The sequence below is a fragment of the Osmia bicornis genome, chromosome 1 (assembly GCF_907164935.1).
Source record: "Osmia bicornis bicornis chromosome 1, iOsmBic2.1, whole genome shotgun sequence".
NCBI classification, from domain to species: Eukaryota; Metazoa; Arthropoda; class Insecta; order Hymenoptera; family Megachilidae; genus Osmia; species Osmia bicornis.
Window position 1 is genome coordinate 13,226,570 of NC_060216.1, and position 24,061 is coordinate 13,250,630.

Sequence of the window (24,061 nt, forward strand, 5' to 3'; positions counted from 1 at the left end):
CATTAAAATGTCGATTAAATAAATATCAAATGTTTCGATTACTAGAATGCTTTTAAATCGATTATCTTCTCGTATGAATATAATTTTTAAATATTGATAACATGTTTCTGAAAATAAATAAAATATACTTTTGCCAACTAATTTCTCAGCTCTCACGATTCTGCCGAATACACTGAACCTCTGGAATGTTAAAGAACGAATGAATATTCCAATGTAATCAGCGTGTTTTACATTTCCAACAACACGGTTGTTTTTCTGATTTAAGACCAGGGATTGTTAAGGATCCGGGTCAGGTATGGGTGCAACTCCGTTCTATAACTGCACCCAGGGCACCCAGTTGTCCAGGCGGCTAAAATACAATTAATCAAAGTTCCATTACCGTTCAGCTGGTTCAGATCGGAGCGTTCGGTGCGGATCTTCTCCCTGTGAATCAGTGGCTCTCCACCGGAAAAGTCGGCCACTGTCGCGGCGTACAGCTGTCCCTCTGAAACATTCATAAAACCATTGCGTCAGTCATCCGTTCTACCCCATTTACCCGCTTGAATGGCTCCTCTATAATTCCGAGACGCTTTCGAATTAATTTTCCACGAGCCGTCGTGCGGTTTGAAAATCTCCCTCGCGTTTCTAGTCGATAAACTGTGAAAATATCCAAGGTTCAAAGCATTTTCTGTCCACGGATTCGCGTAAACGGCCAATATTCTTGTGTCGTATAGAAAGCACGGATAAAGCAAGAAGCCACGGTTAAGACCATCCGCTGCTACTCACAGAGAGACTACATTTAGCCCGATACAGCCGCGGTGGAATCAGAGGATCCGACGAAAAGGTTCGGTGTGCGGTGGTTGGTCTGGTGGCGTGCTCGCGGGTCTTCCATATTTCACGTTCAAAAAGCACGATGGGATTTGAGGCTGGTCAACGTATGCGCGCGATAAGTGTATATAGCATCCACCGTTGGTCATATATAACCGGGGCCAAAGTAGACGTTAGACTTAGGGGATGAACGTGCTCGTTGCAGGCTACAAATCTACCTTGAGCCTTGCCACGACCCAACACAAGGTCCTTCTGGTAATACCCATACGACTGGAGGAAGAAACTTCCGGTTACGTGGCGGCTTCTTTGTGCACCCGTTATTAGCGCCGATGAGACACCATACAATTGGCCCACCTGATAATTCGCAGACATCATCCCCTCTTTCCGTCATCGTCGCGTTAATTAACGAATTTCTCTGATTGGAATCGGTTCGAAGATTGCACTTAAATTAATTGGATATGGATGAAAAGGAAACGTCTGTCACGTGTGAAATTTGTTTTGTCTCGTTCGGGAACCACTTACTTTAATCAATTAGAGCTGTTAAAGAGGCAGGCACAATGTACGAGAAATGGTTAATTAGTGGATTCCATTTAATTGGATATATTTTTGTTAGTAGCGGAAGGTTTAATGACATTGATTTAACAAGAGGATCATGAATAGTTGGTACACGTGTAATATGCATCGGATGTGCATACCAGTGGCTATAGGAAGCCTTGTCTTAAGCGTGCATCGCGTATTTGGGGTTTAACCCTGTAACACTGATGGATTTACCAGTTCCAACAACGGATCGTTCATCCCCTTCGATCCGAGTCTTAGTTCTCTTGCTTCTGTTTGCTGTTCGAATTTTTGAAAAATAAAAAAAAAATGGTTGTACGATTCAAATGCATTCTTGCACTTTAGTGCAATTTTTATATTTTGAAATTTATCATTGCCTACTTTGATAGTCAATAAGTAAATTGATATTAAGAATATTCAAGGGGCATTTGTATGGTAATTTTCAGAACATTTTAAGCTTTAAATTGACGTGCTACAAGTGGTATTTTATAATACTTTTCTGTCATGAAATTGTCACCGAATCGAAGCACAATAACCTACACTGTATTTTTCATTCTGAAGAACTAATTGTTAATTAAGAAACGGAAATATTATTTCAATTAACTTGAATAAAGAAACACGGAGATTGTATTTGAAGGAAAGTCTGAATCAACGAAAAATTTCGAAAACATTTACTCCGAGGAAAGAATTATCTTTATCATATTATTTGTTCCTGGCAAATAAAACGTTCTTTCCCCGAGATACTTTTTTCATATCGACAGAATCAACAGAGATATTTTATGCATTAATATTGTGACTCACTTGATGATTAATATAAAAAAAAAATTACATCAAAAGTACACATATTAATCCTACTTTTATTTCAATTAAATTTTCTGAAATTTAATTACGATAAATTAATTAGTCTCTGTAGTAAATTTTGTCCCATATTTCTCAGTGGATGGTATCATCAAAAGAGATGATGAAGTTTGGAAATTTTCTAAACGGATTTAAAGGTATCCGAGAATTTAACACGAGCTACCGAGAGTGTGAGATAAGAAGGTTAATACAGAAGCGATACTGTTACAGGGCTAGCAACTTCGCTTTAACAGAGTTTAATTGAATAGAAATTTTATTAGCTACTGCTAGAGGAAAGCACGAGAAGTTTACTTGTACGGGAAAATGAGCGGAAAACATGGGTAACAATGCTCACATTTTTCATATTTTATTATTAAATGTATTAACGAGCACTCTGAAAAATTTTAAACTCCATTAACTTAAAACAAAAAGAGAGAAAAAATGCTAACAATAAAAAAATAAAGAATTGTATTCAAAATGAGTGAAAAATTATTTTATTGCAGTTTGATGAAATAATAAATGAATTAAAAAATCACAAAATTATATTTTAAAAATACTATTCTATTTTAAACAAATCACGAAAAAAAAAATCCATTAATACCTTTACGATGAAATGCAAACACAGTCAAGTTATGTTACACGAGTTATGAATTATCCAGTTGGAAATTTGATAAGACCAAGAACATATCTGTTGTTGCTGATAATCATGACGCACTTTGTCCCGAATGCAGCCTCCTTATGGTATTATCACACGTATGTACATATCGTAGACGTCATAAATAGTCATTATTCAAGCGACGTATGAATACGTCGGGCTCATTTGCTTGTTCTAATAAATGAGGGAGTCGACGTGCACGTACGGTAATTTCACGACTACCTAAAGCCTTATTAGGGCGATGAATTTCCATCTGTCTGATAAAACGTTAAACGGACAAATTTTTTCGTTGAACTTTATTTTAAAGAACGCAGTTCTAATAATTTTCAGTCTTTATTAAAATTAATATCATTCAATTTTGATAATTTCTTGAATAAAAATAAATCAAAGAATGAGAAACTTTTTCAGTGGCTATACGAAAAATGCATCATCGTCTTCCGGAAACGGATGCACTCGTTGTATTTCGACCTGCTGCATATGTGAACAAGATATACTTCCGTTTTCAGTACTGCAACACCGTACACTCAAATCCGACTTGTTATGCATTAAATAATTATTTTCCTATTCATAGCTCGTTTCGTTTATGTCTGAAGGATTTCCCGGCTTTTCACAGCTCGTAAATTAGCAGCTTTTTCAGACAGTAAAAAAAAAAAAAATAAATAAATAAATAAATAAAAATAAACCGTGTTCGTAAAACAACGTCTGACCAATTTCGGCTCGCTTGTTAAATTTTATTAGGGTAGGTCAAAATGACCCGATAATCCTCATATATTTTCGAACCGTTGGGATTAATTGAATTTAGCTTCTGGAGAAAAGTTTTATGAAGTTGGAAATAAATGATACCAGAAGTACAAGTTGGACGTGTAAATAAATGAAGGAAATTCCGTTCCCTTTTCTTTTACTATTCTTTATCATCGTCTAATTACAGTAGAAATTCGAATTTCCAACATTGATCATTTGCAGCTGCCCTCGTCGTTTTATCATCTGCGGTTTACGCACGCGGGGACAGACAAATTTATGATTATCGTTGTATTCTATAACAAAGAGATAGAATTCTAGTGGTGTTTTTCACGTGTGCGATTGTAGGCCATGCTCGTAAATATCGCTATCAAACGTTCCTTTTCCTCGAAAGCCTATATTTTATGAACGTGGGCGTGCTCTGTTAACAAAGAACGACCTGAATCGCCAGCTTAGCCAATTGTATCCACTTGAAAAAATCATTTGCGACCAAATGTGTTCATCTTGTTAAAGTTTTAACAATTTTGGGACAGGTAAGTTATTTCGAGTTTGTTTCAGTTGGCCACCAGTTGCTTCATATTAAAGGTATTCAAAGGGCACTTATATGATTAATTAAGAGAAGATTATATTTTCATTTGATGTGTGTTACAAGTCATATTCGATGACACTTTTCTATCATGAAATTTTCTCAGAATTCTCCAGTTTCGAAATCAAATATATCATAAATCACAATATCATTATTTGTTACAATTTAATCTCATCCATTTTCTATTAAACCTATCCACGGTGCATTCGGACAGTTATTTTCATGAAACTTTAATATTTAATTTAACATATCATAAGTATTATTCTCAGATACTTTTCTGTCATGAAATTGTCTCAGAAGATTTCCCATCTTCATCCTACCTCAACTTCTCCAAATTTATTTTCCAATTTCGTTGCATTCATCCGCACAATTATCCACTTGAAACAGAATATTATTCTCTTAAAACTGAGCAGAACATTGTTCTCGTCCTCCTGAGTTACCGATTAAAACGCATCGAAGGATACACGTTGAATATTTATGATTTCCCTATTCACGTGTTTACGCAGAACTTGATTTATGACGGCCCATTGTTCCCGTCATTCATCAAGATAGACGCGATATGGAAGGAGAATCCCCAGCTTTGGATATCTTTTCCCGTGTCTGCTCTTTTTTTATTTCATCCACGACGGACGAATACGTCGATAGAGAGATTGACGAGACAGAGAATATTCAAGTGTATGGATTTGATGTATGGAGACAAATATTTCGTATCCCAAGGAAACTGTGAATCAAAGTATACATTTCTGCCCTAATAAATTTCTCGTTTTCCATTTCCGGCCCGTTCCTTCGAACCAGCCAGGATATAAACGAGTATTTCGTCACAAAAGAGCAGCAAACGAACGGGATGATTCTATGGGGAAAAATCAATTGAAAAAAACGCGGAAAACAATTTTACGAGATATAAATCAGTTTTTGAGAAAATTGAATTTGAAATTTTTTTACAGCGCCTAAAATAACAATTCTAAAAATTTTCAAAATTTCTTTACGTCCATTTCAGAATTACCCTATCTTCTGACATTCAAAAATAAATAATGAGTTCTAAAAACGTTGCCTCACATGAAAGTTCAGGGTTCGTAGTTAAAAATACATAGGTATACTTAATTAGCCTTGTAAGGAACACTATATTCGTGCAAAATAACGATGACTATATTACCGTATCAGACTTTATTCCAGTAATGATCAATATTATCATTCCCGGAGTGTACACGCGAATGAAATATCCATATCCAGAACGATTTCACGCAAAATGTACGAGATGGTATCACGGTATTCAAATGCAACGTGGTATATGAATAGATTTCGTTCGTTACGGGGTCTAATTCATTGTTTGAGATATACTATGCTTGAAAAACGAGTACATCGTGAATTAAGGATGCAATGTACAATCTGGTGCATGGTACTCTTATGGAAAATTATAGGGTGAAAGAGAATCCTCGACCTGATATCTTATATTTTATATATACCAATAGATTGCTAATAAAATGTCATGAAAATTAGTAAAAATTCCTAATTACGCACTCCTGATAGTAGGTGTAATAAAAAATCATTAATTTTTCATTGTAATCAGTATTAATTAGTGTGTACGTTAGAGGTTACATCAAATTTCTAAATTATAATTGCTATTAATTAGAGTACATGAGGATGGTCAGAAAAATTCGTATAATGCAATGACACAACCGTGTCACGATTCTGCATATTTCTCTTGAATTACAGCCAGGCTTTATCTTTTCTTTTTTAGGAGTAGGTCACTTAACATGCAATTTAGTCACGCGATCACACCCTATCGTGTCGGTTAAATGCAAAATTAAGATGTATTACTTGTAAACAAGATGCGACCGATAGTAAAATGAGCGAAACGAATGTAATTCCAAAAACCTGATCGTACGAAAATATCATAACGATATTAATTAGATTGCACCGTGGTGATAAAATTTCCACTTACTGGAATTCTTCGAACGAAGACAATTAATTTTATTTTTAAATAAAATAATTACAACGTGACATATACTAATTTCAGCTTTGCGTATATTCTAGCCATAATTAATTACATCCCGTCAGCTTGATACCTAATTGAAAATCTAATTTCCTATAACTGGAAGTACAACATCGTTAAGCGAGGTGTCAGTAAACAGCAAACAAGCTGCAACAACGGTGAAAGTATTGGTAAATGACAGAAACATAAGAGCTCGGCCTCGTTCTTGACACTTTAATTAATATATACGGTATGAAGGAAGCCGCGAATATTTCAAGATAAAGGCAGATAGTGATATGAGGTATGCGTTAAATAAAACGTTTATGATAAATGAAACCTTCAGACATTATTTCTGAAACGCGTGTGCACTCACGATAAAAGCAGTCAAATTTAGAAAATTGAAATAATATGAAATAATATGAAATACAGAATTGGTCCGTCGTCCGAGGGTTAATTAACAGAGTGCAATCCATGATATTATATATTAATATGAATTATCGTATAAAAAATTAACATAATATGTGTAATAATTGGAAGAAATGAAATCAAATTCTGAGCAGAATAATTATCATTGTATTGATTTGATAAAATATCAAATGGAAACTTGAAAATGAAATGATTGAATTTTGGATAATGATAAATTATTAATTAAATCATTAATTGATGAATGTGTATTGTAAGGTATCTCATGTGTAATTATTCATTGTTTACTAATACCTTTAGCTAGGCATTACAACATGAATACCTGATATTATACTGCAATAAAAGGATCTATGTACAACAGTAGGTGGTCATTCGTGAGACGACTTTCACGCAACGTATCGACATGCAGCAAACGATGCAACTGCACTGCACTTCCGCATATTTCACCTTTGTTAGACTTCACTGAAATATTCCATATGGCCGACTCAATCGTAAACACAACTGACATCATGTATTCTAGTAGCTTAGAATAGATTCAGGTTTCAAAACAACAATTACTATTTCAAATTGCGCAAAACCATTTATAATAAAATCTCAATTTGAACTGAAGGATGCATAATTATACATATTCCTGATTTAAAAATATAAAACCGCGAAGGAAGCACACTTATCAGAAATATCACATCCGGAACGAAAAAAGCAAGAACGTTTTAAAATATTTATTACGTGTCTAATAATCAGTAAACACAAGCAGAGATCAGATCAGAAAGCAAACTTCTCGTTGGGACACGCGTTATTTACTACCAATGATAAGGACAACGTTTAGCATAAATTAGCGAAACGTGTGGCTATTAAATAAATTGTACGTTTGTAAACCGTGTCAAAGTTGTGCATATTATTTAGCAGCAGTGTTGGAATAATTCTAACAATTCTTATTTTTATTCTGAGATATTGATTTCGAATTCTACATCAAAATATGCAACAGCAAGTAAAAATTAATTTCTTAAAAAAAATAAATAAATAAATAAATATCCCAGGAAGATAGTGATGTTGTGCATACAAATTAACATTTTCATTATCCAATTACCCCTTCGAGAAGTTAGCAATCTTCATCCTAGCCATTTTCGACTGAAATCCCTACGAAGACATCTCGAGTACAAAATCCCAGATGTTTCGTGTTGCATCCTTAATTATTTGTTAAATTGTTCACGACACAAGAAAGTTGCTTATGCAAAAGTAACTCGATCCAAGTTGAAGCTTGACAGGAAAATTGAATTTCGCTCAGATTAAACCCTTAAGGCTCTCGCGCAGGCTGGACTGTTGCAATTAAAATTGTTCGAGGTTTACTCATGTAAACTGTACGCTTTTGAAAGACCATTTCAAAGTTTAAGCTAACTTCTGAATTCTGGGAACCTTTGGCTCTACGCTGTTCTTCATCATCCATCATAAGATTAATTTCAATTTTATCAAATAATATTCTACTTATTATATAAAACCATTTATAAAATATATGTATCATTATAAATTTTAATTGTAATTTATTTTTTTTATGAATATTAAAAAGTTAAATTACTTTTATAAAACTATTGTATATTGAATTCGTAATTTTAGTGCTATTTAATAATCTGTATGTGTTTATTTTTATGATATATTAACATGTAAAAAAATAACTCACCGACAAATACAGCCGTACTGTTGTGCCTCGGATCGTAAGGGCAAAGACCCAACCCGTCCATATCGCTCTCCTTCACATATGCGCCATCCTGAAACATAAACAACAAATTATCGTGTTAGAAATCGCGTGAGAAACTTCCACCTTTTCCTTCAACACTTAACAACTATATATTAACTACCAGTCATGTTACTTGTTCAACTGCTTCATTTTTGATTAATTTATAATTAAGTCATTCTGCTTGGTAAAATCAAGTATTTTTTAAAGTAATACAATAACTAAAATTGAGTAAAATTCTTATTATTTAATTAAAATTCTTTGGTAATTAATGAGTTAATTTAGAACCCTTTGGAAATTCATGTATCTTTAGGAGTGAAGCTGTTAATGAAGAAATTGAAAAGTAATTAAGGTACTTAATGAAGAAATTTCATTAACGAATTTAATTCAGTATGCTATCTATAATAATTACAAAACATACTAATATCAATATTATATTAAATAACATAATCGTTATAGAGCCATTATATTATTTTAATAAAATAATTTTTTCTAATTTGTTATTTGAACAATTTAAATAAATAAAATGTCTACTCAAATTTTCTAATAATTTTCTTAAATATTCACATATGAAATGTACTTATATCTTTAATTAAATTCCTTCATTAAATTATCAAATTTCCCTTCTAACTTTGACTAACTAATTTGGTAATTATCTGAAGCGACACGTTACAAAATACAATTGTAGCAGTTAACGCAAATCGAATCGATTTGACCCAGCTAACTATTAACCGAACTCGAGTATAGGGTATAGCGTTACACGAAGCTAACTCTGACCCAAAGGCGTTGCTATCAAGCACCCTAGGGAAATTTCTTTCTAAGAAACTTTCTATAAGAAACTCCGTATCTCTCGCTCAACATAAAAAAATCAATCATTCAACTGGCGATAAAATTCAATTCACCATTAGTGTGCTTTTTATCAGATAATTATCACTCGCTAAAAATTAGAATAAGTTCTTTCAGATCTTTCCAGAGAGTACAATCCTGTTAATTAAATAAAGAATGTGGATGCTTGAATTTAATTTGCATACTCATTCTCAATATTAATTTATGCAATTACTTAAGTGAAAAATTTTGTAAATTTTTATTATATTATTTATTGTACTTGAAACGTAATTGCGGCACTCTAAAAATGAAACTATTAAATTCCTGAAGATTTTCAGTATGACCCTGGTAATGAAATATAATTAACGATCATAATTTCCATAATTCACAATACAATTTTCCAAGGAATCTCCATTTCACTTTTCAACTTCATTATCACAATTTCCTCTGTAACTACATTTTTTCTATCATAAGATTACTTCTTCAAAGAGGAACTACCGGCTTGGCATTATGTACTTTACAAACTTTTTTTCTTCTTCAGAAGATTACATGATGTTTCCTCACAAAGGATACGATGAATGAAATTTTATTTTAAATAATTTGTAATTAGTAGCCACCTCAAAAATTGATTAAAAATCATTTGAATTTGTACGAGCTCAAAAATCAATTGAAAATGAAAAATTATTTTAATGGGTCAATGATGACCAAGGTTTTTCGCTGCAGAGGGGACAAAAAGGGAGGAATTATTGCCAGAACGTGGAGACTTGCTCGTTCGACGTTTTCTTGGCGTACTTTAACCGGAAGTACAAATACGAGAAAAGGCGAAGCGGGATGGGAATAAAGTGCTCGGAGAAACGGGCCAATCTCGACGTCGCTTCTTCACGACGTGCACACAATGTATCGATTGTGTGCATCGAACCAGTGTACTGGTGGTTCGATTTTATTTTATTTGTCTTTTCCTTTTTTCTGTTGAACGACGACCAGAAGTCGAAAATTCGGAAACTGGGTGACGAGGATGGTCTTTAAAGGGGTTAGCCTTTGTTGGGGGGGAGGATATCGATGGAACCACTTCCCGTGGGACTTTTTATCAAGATCTTCTATTGAAAAGTACTATTTAAGAAAATTGCATTTAAAGAAGACGATCAGCAGAGATTTCTTTTACATTATAAGGGTTTTTCATAGGAAATTCATGATTTTGAAAGGGAGAAGTTCTAAGATTACACTTACGATATACTAAAATAAAGCTTGAAACTTTACAAAAGAACCTATATAAATGTTTTATAGTTATTCTTAAATCAAAATGGCGGATGGTGGATCACAACGAGCACTGTTATTATCCTCTGTGAAAAACCCAATTTCGACGTGTCTAAATTCTAATATCATTCCATGACATAAAAGTATCTGAAAATACCACTTACGATACATCAAATTAAAGTTTAAACCTTGAAGAAAACGAGGCTAACAAAGCCCCCTGGAATATTCTTAACGTAAAAAGACTTACGATAAAGAGAACGAAGCACGTCAACTTTTCCCCGGGTACAAGATAGCCTAAAGTCCTTGAGGATGGTAAGCAAGGAAAGTAGATGGTGAAGAGTGTAACAGGAACGTTTTTGAAGAAATTCGTATGCGGTTCTCGTGCGAGGCTCGCTTCGCAGCCCCCGATTGAGTTAGCGAAGCGTGCGACGAGTCGCGGAATACGCGAATCGCTCGTAAAATCGAAAGCTTCCTGCGAACGGCCTCCAACGACCCAAGCACCGATGAATACGTGATATCATGCCGCTTTTTCCGGTTACCTAGCTTCGTGATATCCTGCCAGACCGACACGACGGTTCAATGTACCTCAGATTTTCTCAACGTTCAATGAAATTTCGCACGAAACAAAGATGTCGCAAGGTGCTGACTGGTTAACGTTTCTATCAGATTTATGGCGAACGCAAGCACGAAACTTTCTCTTTGCACGTCATCCAGTTCGAACAATGAAAACGTACCCTGATGGTGCGGTACGTTGCTTTCTGTTTCTAGCAATAAAACTTTCTTCGAATGTCAGAGACGTTCGAAGCACTCGAAACGAAGCTATTAGAGATCCTTGAATCGGTTGAATTAACTATCGATAAATTACACGATGGATTTCGAAGGTAGTTCACCTCGTTACGAGATTATCCATCGATTGAAAATTTCGTTGATAATGAATCTGCAGATACTTGGAGCATCAATCCGGCTGGATTGTAATCCCGAACAAAATTCATTAAAGCCCGGGCTTAATGGAGATCCAAAAATTTCAATTATAATTTCAACGCGCTCGATCGTCAATGGATAGGCTTTCAGGACATTGTTCCAGCTTCGACATCGACGTTTTTACTTTGTTCTATTAAAAATAAGGTAAGGGCAAACAAAAGAAGTGTCGTTCTTTGTCGCGTTATTTTCCTGATCGGTACTGTATTGATTTGTATTGATCAATATTGATCATTTAATTTTATATTCTGACCGCGCTATGGCGAAAATTTCTTTGAGACATTGTCATTGCTCTTTGTTCTTTTTATAAGTGCTAGTTCAAATATAATACAAAATGATAATGTTATTTGCCTTGTACCCTTATTTAATTATTGCTGTAGCAGTACGTTACTTGATAAACCGAACTTCTAAAAGCCTTTGCTTACAATTGTGTCTTGAAACTTACAACTCTTTGGCGTAGCAGTACATCTCTTAGTTAGAGGAGTTGCTACTCCTTAATGTTATATATGTTCCAACTAGAAGTCAAAGGTCGTAGAAAATAGTACTACACAAATTAAAGCCAGAGTACTCTGTGTAACATTGTACCTCCTAAAATGCGACAATTAGTAGAAGGTAAATGAAACATCCTGTCCGTTTAATAACAAATTTATAACAACTTAAAATTATTTACCTAACTAAAAGAAAAACAATAATTTCTTTAATTCAGAGACCTTTAGAAGTAAAAAGGAGCATTCGTGATGTCTCCAGAAAACTTTGCAAATAAGGGAATTATATGTACTCGAAGATAATATCTTTAACTAACCGCGGGTAAAAAGCATTTCAACTTGGGGTTCTAATTTACTGTACGAGTCTAAAAACTTTCTGATGGAACTTTCAGCTGGCCGAGCGTGAACACAAGTGAAGAATTGAAATTAACTCTTTAATTTCACCGGTGTTTCTAAAATAATTTTTTCATTTTTCGTAAAGGATATTATTATTTTCTGTTTCTATCTCATGTACCTACATATCGTGTCGGCTAATTGGAGGCTGCTTGATGAGTAACGGGGTAATTATCCCTAAATGAATCTTGACTGAATTCGGGTGAATTTTTCACGCTAATTAGTCCGTGCATCAGGGAACAGTTAATAATTCTTCAAATATTTTAAAGACGACAACTTATCTTGCACGGTAAAAAAGAGCTGGCAGACCGTATCGAGAAAGACGGGGAAGCAACTTCCGTTTTCGCGAAAAAGCTGGAAACAAGATATACAAGAGGGAGAAAAGTTGATCCTGGCCTAGCGTACGTGAGACAATGGCGCTGGATGCAACCGCGGTTGCAACGGAACGCATACTCAACCGCACGGACTTCCAATTTCTTTATATGCATGACTGTTGGAACGGTTGCATTCACCGGGTTACTGTGGTCGTTCCTGCTGATCCATTTCGTCCGTGAAACTTTCCGAATTACACTAGACTGGCAGAGGAATTTGAGAAAAATAAGAAATACCTTGTACGGTGACCAGTAACCAACGCTTTTGTAAGGAAAATTGGAAAGAGACCATTTTGTCTTTAGAATATCAATGGCGCGTCTTTGCAGTCATTTTTATTATAATTTAAGCTTTAATTTGATGTATCGTAAGTCGTATTTTGAAATACTTTTATGTCATGAAATTGTCTTAGAATTTTTTGTTTTGAAAATTGGATAAGTAGAAACATTGTTCGTTGCGATTCACCACCGGCCATTTTGTATTAGGAATATCGACATGGCATTTTTATAGCTGTTTTTGTAAAGCTTCAAGCTTTATTTTAATATACTATAGATGCAATTTGATGATATTTTTCTGTCATGAAATCATCATAGAATCTTTCTCCTTTCAAAATCGTCGAATGCCAGTACTATGAAACGATTCTTCTTTTTTAAGAAATCAAAGCGACGGATTACCTTTGACCTACAGCTGAATTTTCATTTGTAAGAAATACTGAAGACAGCTTCGCCTTTTGACGATGTTTCCTCATCGTTGTGTTTGTTGCGTTCCAGAGGTAAACAAGATTGCCCTGCAGCATCTTCAACAACACACCGATGGAAACGTAGCTTATAGTTTTCACGCTTTGATGCGAATTATGTCGCAAGGTAACAATAGCTTCCGGCGTTCTATAATCTTCCTTTTACCAGTGGAATTTATCACGCGTGATAATGCCTCTTCCCGGAAATTAACGTCGATTTTGGTAAACATTTTCGATGTATCCAGGATATACAATTTTCGAGATTGGAAAGATGGGAATTCCGCCAGATTTATGGGAAATTTTCCAGACTCCAAATAATTGCCACCCCTGTTTACAAAAGGTGAAAGGGGTGGGTCACCCCTATAATTTCCAATGGACGTTTACTGATTTCAAATTAGAGAGGACATGGGTAATTTGTTGCTGCACCAGGGAGAAATTTGTTTTCCAATACTTTTTTATCATACGGGCCATTTTTGGGTATTTATTGACCCTATAAAGGACGGAGAATGATAATTATGGTATTTATGAGGTGATACTTCTGATTTCATTTTGAGCGTTATGATAGAAATAATGATCAATTTTATAATGAAAATTTATAGATTCTACTTTTAAATTATGGAAACCAAATGAATATCTTTATCAAAATTTTTCTTTTGTACAATTCTGTTTGAATAAAAGTCAAATCATCGTGCGACCATTTCATTTGCAATGCAGATAGTTCGTTATTTATGCTACAATAAATAAGAGAAACATGTGATCTAGGTAATCTTCTTTCTCCTATTTCCCTGTTTTTCCGTATTTTTCTTCTGTTTTTATTTAGCTTCAGTTTAATATTTCTTGATAGAAAAACGTGCACGCATCTGTGTGTTTTGATAGCCTGTATTTCGAGGCGAAATGGTTGACAGGATTCGTTTCATGCACGCGATATCGTGTCAGTTTCACTCGTTCGTCAAGGTTTCAGTAAAACGAAGAACTACCTATTATGACATTTTTTTTTTATTTCTCACTTCCGCGCAACACTCCATTGCTCCATCGTGAAATTATTTGTCAATTAAAATAAAATTGGAAATGGAAGAGTAGCATTAGCATGCTTGAAAATCTCTGAAAGTAACATCGCTCGCTTGGCAAAATAACGATAGTACACTGTAATCACCGATTGAGTGAATAAAAAAAAAAAGAAAAAAAAAAAATTCCCACGAGTTTGCATTTTATTTTCCCCTCCTATTGATACGAACTGTATCGTTCGCGGTAAATCTGAAACCGGATATCCTGCTGGCGTTTGCAATTATTGTTTCCCAATGAAAGCAACTTTTCTAATTAATGATAATTAAGGCCAGGTGCGAGGTGGAAGTTTTAAGGCCGCGATAAGAAAGTTTGTTCTTTCTGTAAATTTAATTCAGAATTTGACTCGGTGGTACGTGCTAGTGGCTAGTTTAAAAAGGGGCTAGGAATCGCTTTCTTTCATTTCCCTGTGCTTTTCAGCGAGGATACGTGTTGGTGTAAGCAGCCAGACAGACATCGGGGCCAGGAACCACTTTGGCGGGAAGCGTGTAATTGCGAGGCGGTTCAAGAAACAGTATCTGGAAGGTTAAACGAGCGAACGGATGGTAGTTTGGGAAAAGGAACGGTCGGCGATCCTCGATAAGAACCGGTGCACGCCGCGTTCCGCTTGCCAATTTCCGCAAAACCAACCGAGACTTTCTACTTGTTTTTCGATTCCCTACTTTTGAAACTGAATAAACGAACCCGGCACTTGTTTACCTCTTTTAACCATCAACAGAAATGTACTTGAAAAATTATTCTCTTGTACATATGAAGTCTCGTAGGATTTCATGACTGAGAAGTAGGGCGAAATGATGCTTGCGCTATGTCAAATTGAAGCTTAAAGTTCCGAAGAAAGTTACTACATTAATGCTTCGTTGGTACGTTTAATTAGAGGGAAACAATAATTAAATACGAAATTTCTAAATTCGAAACGTAAAATTTCTAAGACAATTTCATGAGATAAAAGTGTTACGAAATACCACTTGTGATATATCAAATTAAAGTTCAAAGTTTATTAAAAATGATTACACAGACGCGCCATTAATATTCCAAGCGCAAGTTTCAAAAGAATGCCTCGATTTGACCTAAGAGTATAAAAGTTGCATTCCTGAATTTTTTGTTGTCTGTCCAATCATCAATCCTTGCAAAAAGTTTTTCAATTTACTAGAAATAACGAATCAATCGAACAAACATTTGACCACTTTGAACCCGTGTTTGCTTGACGCCAGTGACGAGTAACAAAACTACAACCACTTCCGGTGCTAACCAAGTGCTCCTTGATTTTTTTTACATTGAAAACCTTTTAGTCTCGCGTTGAAAAATATTATTTATTTTCTCTTAATTGACGGATGATCGATACAGTATCAACGAACTTCCGCTTAGTATCTCTGATGTAAAGCAGATCCTGAGAAGCTCCCCGAGACCCGATTAACCGGCAGATCGAAATAAGCTCCGGCGCTTAATTAAGTCTAATCGAGTTAACGAATATACCAACCTCCAGCATCGAATGTATCTTGATAGCATCTACAGTTGCAGTCTGGCGTGTTGCCTGCTTGCAAACCAAAATTACCCTATCCAACCAGGGGGTCGAATCACCTCCCCGTGCTGTAATTATTCATAATGACCCAACAGTCATTTAGAGCAGTCTGTGCTTTGTTTCAACTTAGAATGACAGCAGTGCGAAATTTTGATAATGAGTCGTTGAAATGTCAAAATACCGATGAAAATTAGTTATTTCAGGTTGCATGACTTTGGATCATTAGATGATATTTGAATAATTATTATTGACCAGAAAATTCAAAGAGTTGCAGAAATTTCTTGTAACTGACGGAACTATTTGAATGATATTTTGCAATTAAATTCCAGTCCCGAGGAATTTAATTAGAAGCATTAGATGACATAATACATGGTTCTACTTCATTGTGCTTATTGCGTTCAACAAAGGGCCGACAATTCCGTCGGTTCTGGGCTTTTGCAATTGTATTAACCGCGCCGTCGTCGCTCGGTTCCTATAATTCTCCAGGTTTCCCGTAATTTTCCGGAGAATCAGCCTACCCATGAATTTCAATTTCAGAGAAGTTTAAGCATTAATTTGATGTACCATAAGTGCAGTTTAACAACACTTTTCTGTCATGAAATGATCTTGGAATTATCCTTTTTCAAAATCGTCGATTTCGTACAATGAAACAAAACAACGATTCTTTCTTTCTTTTTTTTTCTAAATTATGGTGCATTTATATCATGTTAAGCTTTAATTTAAATCTTTTTATGGTAAAGACGTTATAAATTCAGCCGATAGAGTGAACAGGTAAAAAGAAGTTCCTTTGTTTGAAGTGATCCTTCTGTTCGTTTCAGTAGAATTGTTTTCGAGTGCATATCATATACTCGATGCACAAAGAGAAGATTCTTTGTGGAATAGAAAATTCTTTGCTCAGCTGCAAGCGTTGCGAAAAATTTTCCTTCCTCCGACAGAAGAGCAACAACGAATCATACGATTTGATCGTAAATAAATAAAAGAACCTTTTTTCAAATGGTAATTGCATTACAGATATTTCAATCAACGTCCTTTCTTCGACGGAGTCTTTATTACATATTCCTCGCGGAATACCTTTTACCAAAATGAATAAATTATGTACAGTTTCGTAGTCACCCCTCATCAATACCAATTTCCAACCTGCCTTCGACGAAACTACGTTACCTCTTGCCTTCTGCCACATAGGCTCTTATAGATAATTTAATAGCACCGCCGAGTTTCCTTCGTTATTTCACCGTGGCTTCCGTGAAACGCTATGTCAAAATTTCCCTCTATTCAAATATGGAAAAATAGATAAATGGTGCAAGTTTATATAGACAGTGGGTGTAAGGAATGAACATTGCACTTGAAGTTTCCTAATAACCACCCAATCGAGGAGATACAAAAAAAAAATGTTTAAATTTATGGAAAAAGAAGATAATGTCACGGTGGAATAAAAAAAATTGCAGCGTTTCAATTACCTGCACCCTTTAAGCTCGTCGATCAACGTGTCACTGTATGTACACTCATCGATCACCCAAGATGGAGTTAGCGTGCGATGTGTAAATTATTAAAGACCCCTATAACGTTGTATTTTAATTATTTCAAGTCTGCAAATCAACAAGGATGCAATTAATTCGACGCCTGACATTACTGCACCGTGCTTGTTTGCATGGTACAAGTCTGGCAAGATTTCCTGGCAGAAAACTGTTTCGTTGAGACAAACAATGGATCAAGAAATTTATATTACATTCTCTGTGGAACATTGTTCGTTGCGATCCACTATCAGCGATTTTGTATTTAGAATATCCATGGAACACTTATGTCATTATTTTCAGCAAGCTTTGAGCTTTATTTTAATATACCAGAAGCGTCATTTAATAATACTTTTTTGTCATGAATTTCTTCTGCAATTTTTAATCTCCATCGCACAAATTTCGCCTTAAACTTTCTTTTTATCTATCTCCAGGAATCTAGAATATTAAAAAAAAAAAAAGAAGGAGAAGAAATATTCCTCGTTTGTCGATCTTTTGCCAAGCTCTTTTTCCCTTTTTTCAACTGCAAGCATCGAGGATATTTGTCGCGACGTTCGGGGCTGGAAGTGGCCCGTTCGTATCAGCAATGCAAATAAATACGTGCGCGCAATATAATTCGAGGCACCTTCCAGGCGGGAAGGTAATTCGAGGACGATGTATAAATTGGCGGGATGGCGCGCGAAGAATTCCAACTGATCGATCGGGTTTATTTAAAGCGGAAGGAATCTAACGTTCACAGGAAACCGGCTCGAAATTTATTTCCTATACTTGTTGCCAACCATTGAATGTACCATACAAGAGTTTGTACGTATGAAGAAAAGAAAAGAAATTTTTTTAAACGTTATCAAACTCACGCGTGATACCCTTTTACGGTAAGTGCTCGATAATTCCTTGCAATTGAGACTCTGAAGTCAGATATTTCTAAGAAACGAAGAATTATCGAGCATCTTCGCTATTCATTTCTTTCGATAACAGAGCTATACGTTCATTGGCTATCTAACAGGGAATTATCGAGCCCCTATTGCAATTTAAATAATAATTTTTTTGATTTGCTTCACAGCTGCATTGTGGAAAAAAGGATTCTCTTCGTACCAGTATTGGCCGTTTAAATGGCTGGCTAAAAGCTAAAAGCCGGAGAAAAGCGTCGAGCAGGAAGACCAGTGGAAAGAGTATTTCCGGCTGGAAATTTACGCGAAAGGCCCGGAAGTAGCCGCATATATATACCAGTGTCCAGGTAACAAAAATGGGCGTGGTTAGAATTGAAATTACAACAGGCTCTTGTTAAACTGCTGCTTAAATGATTTCACCATTTTTTTTAACACCTTATGGAATCTCTGATTCTTGCAATCTTTTTCTCTTTTTAAGAGCAAAAGAAGCGTTCAAATTCCACGAAACTCGCATATCCGCGCGATTCGACGTCGCTTAAATCACAGCAGGCGCGCGCGTAAAGCAGAGCGTAAACGATGAAATTTGTTTGTTCCGCGCGATCGAGCTCTCCCTTGAAAATTATGTTCCCAAGGATTTTCGGGAAATTTCAGAAGTTTGGCGGAGAATTTGCTTCACTCTGTCAGCGATAAGCTTTCAAAAAATAAAAGAAAGTCGGGCTATAAAGAATTTTTTAGAAACTTTGTGCCTTTAAAAAAGATTCCATTTTAGAATTTTTAAAAAATTTCAAATGATAAGAAAATAGAAGTGTAATAATTGTTAAAATATTTCCTCAAAATTTTTCAAAACCCAATAATTGTCAAAATATAAAAATAGAAAGTTTGTTGTTTGAACATTCTCACGCTCTTTCCCATGATTGTAAAGTGTACACTTAAATAAACAAGGATTCTGGGAAGCGACAAGAATATACGACACTTTCCAAACAAAATCAGCATTCTAGCAGCAACAGGAATAAGGAATGAGCATCGTTAAATTAGAAGGACGAAAGAACAGGCATTATTAAATCAGGAGGAATAAAGAGGCATTAGGTGGGCCTACCGGTAAACTTACCGTTCCATGGGTTAATCCTGCTGTGTTTTAGGTCGTAAAATACCACGGAACTCATGGAAAGGAAGACATAAAACATCCAGAACACTAGAATATGTTATTTTGTAAATGTTCGACGAGGGCTTTAAAACTGCCCTACCCACTTTATTATTATTCATGGGTAAAGTTATTATTCGTTATGATAGTAGAGAAAATTTGATATTTCTATATTCCTAAATTATCAATTTAAAAAATTAAAAAATTTCCGAATTACTAAAGGAAAATTTATAAATTTGAAAACTTCTCTGCTTAACAAGAACTTTAAAATTGTCCTAGTCCTTATATTACTATTCACAGTTAAAACTATAATTACTATGATAGTGAGTACATTTCCTGAGGTGGAAAGGAGGTAGAGGGCGAAAAGCCGATACGTTCCAGGATTACCTCGACGATTGGAATTTTCGAAGGGATTACGAGGGAACTATCTTGCACCTCGACAAGAGATTACGACCCTAAGAACCGCAAGTGAACTGTGAAAAATTATAATCACCCAGCCACCTGTTGTGCCCAATTATCCAAGTAAACATACGCTGAATTCAATTAAACTCCACTTTGAGATCATTTAATTGACTGAGATGAAATTTAAAAAATCCATAAATTGACCCAATAATTACACTCATTATCGAAAATTCAATTAACTCAGATATTCTAGAACAAAATTTAGAAATCTATGTCTAATCTAATAATTATTTCTGAAAATCCAATTAATCTTCTGAAAATTTAATTAATTCACATCTTCTCCAACAAAATTTAAAAAATTCATGATCCAATAATTCATAATTAATTGTAGTTCAATTTAATTTTTAAATATGCTCATTTTTCCCCCCCCAATTGCATATAAAACTGAAAACACACTTAGCAAATAAATTTTCAGTATTTATAGATTCACGAACCGCCATAAAGCTGTCAAGTATTCCCATTTCCATCGAACCATGACTTTCGTTTCTCCTGGAGAAATCACTTTCTCAAAATATGATTAACGATGGGTAGAAGCAGAGAAATGGTTTCTAAAGAGGACAGAGACATCATCGAGCAGTCAGATTCTTAACATGGAAATATCCAACCATCAATGCCCACCCAATTAGTTATTAATATTCCGTTGGTATTGCAAAATAAAATATTCTCCACACGTTTAAATTCTTGCCTTATAAAAATATGGAGGACATTCGTGGCTCGAGTTATAACTAATTCGTGACGAACATAATTTAATTGAGATTATTATTCAGAGAACATCAAGACATCGTGTCAATAAATTAAAAAAAAAAATAATAATAATAATAATAATAATAATCTTATACTTTGTGGGATTTTGACTAATTACAATTTTTTAATAAATTTTGCACTTTTATCAAATTGATGGAATTAGAAACTCTTTAAAATTCTGTAATAACTTTTCTACTATTACATTTTTTCTTTCTTATGGAGTGTGTTTTTTTTATTGACGATTTGTTACGATTTCCATATGAAATCCGTTCGTATTCTGATTGAAAACCACCTCTCTATTTGACTTTTGCGTATGTGTGAGAACGAATTAGCTTCGACGAAAAGAGATTTGATTGCTGTACCTACACGAATGTGTGTCCATTGACCGTGAGTTGACATTTCAGTGGATGCAATTTTTATAGGTGATGCAGCCTCTATACGAATGGAAGTGGCAACGATTTATGTGCAGGAAGTGCTTGATAGAGCATCTGTTCCCGAGATACTTCAACAGGACAAATGAAATTCGTTTCGGTTCAATGTAATTTCATCATTCGAGTAGCTGAAATCAGCATCACAATCACTTGCTTCATCCATTGTCTGTTTCAATGAAGAATCAGTCAGTATGGGTTCAGAATATTGATGGGGCGTTTACGTAGAACTTTTCGGGAAAGTTAAAGCTTTAATCTGATGGATTACAAGAATAATTTTGAAACACTTTTCATTCATGAAATCTCATCGAAAATCGCTAATCTAATTAATACATATAATCATACGTATCTCCATTTAGAAAAATCCCTTTTCTATGAAGAAAATTTATCACCGACTTGAATTCGTCCTTTTATCAATTTTTCGTCGTATGAGCATCGATCAAGCCGACTTTCTATGAAACGAATCGAGTCGACTCAAGGACCGGTTAGTTGACGAGTGAAAAGCATTTCGCTGCATCTTTTGGAAAAGAGTTTGCCCTACTTTTTCTTTTTCTTTTTTTTCCAATAAGCAACGACGATTCCGCTTGATATAATATTGAATTGAGAAGCTACAGCGAAGATATGGCGGTTCCTTTTTCTTCAAGGCGAGTAAGAAAGTCTTTTAACTCGTTTTATGCTTTGTTTCCTCTGCGACATTCAAAATGAAGAAAAGGGGATGCAATAAGGGATTTAATGGAAGTCATTTTATTTATCCTGTTGAGAGAAAAAATATTCTAAAAAATTCTTAAACTCCATTTCCACTGTTATTAATTTCGCGAAATTATTTGTTTTCATTAAGGGTGGAAAAATTGTATTTTTAATTGAAAAATATTTTTATTCTTATGAGGGATACCTTTATATGTAAGTGGAAAGGGTCTGCGAGTTCAGGTAAGGGTAGGTTTGCTGGCTATGCTCCAAAACATGGCGTACACCCCCTATCTGGCATCTCGTAGCAGAAGCTCGCGATATTGCTTCGTGCCGCTTACCCCCGGCAATGTAACCCGTATTATCTACCCTTACATCCGGCCTGTCGTTTCCGTTCAAATTTAGGGACCCATAGAACCGATCGTCATTAGCACGAGATGCTATGCTTTTCGCTTCGTCTCCTTTACACACCCCCCCTCTAAACACCCCTTCTTACTCGTGTCACGATCCCCCGAGTAGTCGATAACTAACGGCCGGTTAATTAAGAAGGGACCTCTAGCGATTGCGTATTAAGGGTAGCAGCTAATAACCTAGCTAGTGTCAGCAATGTTTAAGTGCTAGTAGATACAGTATGGGAAAATTAACCGTGAACTAGTTATGCAGAAGGGTTTTATGTTGCAGATTTTTTTATAGAGATGGAAATAAGGATTTGAGAATTTAATACCGATAGAGGTTGAACTCTGCAAATATAATAGCGATGGAAATAGAAGTTTAAACTTTAGTGATGAAAGTGGAGATTCGAGAATTTTTAGCATTGGATATAGAGCTATAAGAATTAAATAGCAATAAAAACAGAATTAAGGAAATTATTATTTGCGCTGGAAATTTAGAACAACCTTCTATTGGATATTTTCTTATTTTTCTATTAGAAATTTTCCCATTTTTCTATTTTCTTACTTGAAATTTAGAATATTCTTTTATTAAAAGTTTTTCCCCTCCTCCTTTGGAAATTTGAGATATTTTCGTTCTGAAAATCTTCAGATCGAACTTTGAATAATAGAAATAGAGCTATCTAAAAGATTTTCCGATGCATCTATACATACAAAAGAAAGACTAGTGCTCTGCCTTATTAATAATTAATATGCCTGCTTACGGTCTGGTTATAGCAAGTATCAGAATCTCACCTAGTTACCTTTAAATAATAACTGACGTGTCGTGAGCTTGTTACAAGAGTTACATTAGGTAATATTTAGTAGTTGAAAGAATCGCACGTTTCTCCTTTGATATTGCTCTTTTAAATCAGATTGTATCTTTACTTTAGATCGTTCTTGCACCGTATGTTACACATCCCGGGGTCATAATATAAATATCCTTTATCCAGGAGAAAAAGGATATCGGATATTCCACGTCATTTAAAGGATTCCTACACAAGTAGAGTAGAAACCGATATTCCTTCGTAACATTTTTATTTCATACAAAGCAGTGTATTTGATAGATAAAATTATCACATTTTCCTAAATTAAAAAAACGATTTTCTCTGCCAGTGATAAAATATTTCAAACTTTCAATAGGAAAATTTCTGATATCGAATTTAAATGTTCCATAGAAGAAAAATTAATCTCTTCTCCGCACTTTTCTTGTTATTAAAGAAAAAAAAGGGAGAGTTCCATACTCCACTAAAGGTCGATAAAATATAATAAACCACGACAAAATCTAATTTCCCATTAAAACGCAGAAGCTGAACGAAGGAGAGACTTAACAAGGTCAAAGAAAATGAAGAGAAAAAAAAATCGTATGCAGCAGTGCAACGCCTTTAGTTATGCAGCCTCGTTGCACACTAGATGCATTTAACTAGAGTGTTCAGCAGACACGGAAGTTCGCGTTATTACCCGGTAGCCTATATGTGTTCCAAAAATGAAATTTAAAAAAAAAGAGGAAAGAAGAAATATTAACACTTTGATGGGGAAAATTTGTAGCTTTCAAAATGTTAAAATATGTAGCTTTTAATTGTCAAAATATTAAGAGAGTTAAAAAGAGGTCGAATTTGCGAATTTTCGAATGTTAAAATATTTTTGCTGAGAAAGTATAAATTTTTAAATAAAATTTTTTACTTCTTTCGCTAAGCCCGGCCCTACCCTAATTACGCTAATGGTTATGACTAATCACGAATCGATTGGTTTTTCAGAAATGAATCGTTGAATTGCAAACTATTTGTTCGTCGATATCAACTGGCCCGCGAATTAGTTCAGCGTATAAAAAAAAAGAATAATATCGCGTGGAA

At 34.9% G+C, this 24,061-nt stretch overlaps 1 protein-coding gene across 2 annotated transcripts in view; it reads right to left on the minus strand.

The window, feature by feature from the left end:
* The window catches only part of LOC114872807 (semaphorin-1A-like), a 125,139-nt gene that overhangs the window by 12,370 nt on the left and 88,708 nt on the right, over positions 1-24,061 (minus strand). For both annotated transcript variants that reach the window (XM_029180418.2, XM_029180417.2), the window contains exons 6-7: positions 8,249-8,336; positions 380-484 (exon numbers count right to left, since the gene is read on the minus strand). In XM_029180418.2, coding sequence (XP_029036251.1) covers positions 380-484; positions 8,249-8,336 — 193 coding nt within the window. The remainder of the gene's footprint in view (positions 1-379; positions 485-8,248; positions 8,337-24,061) is intronic.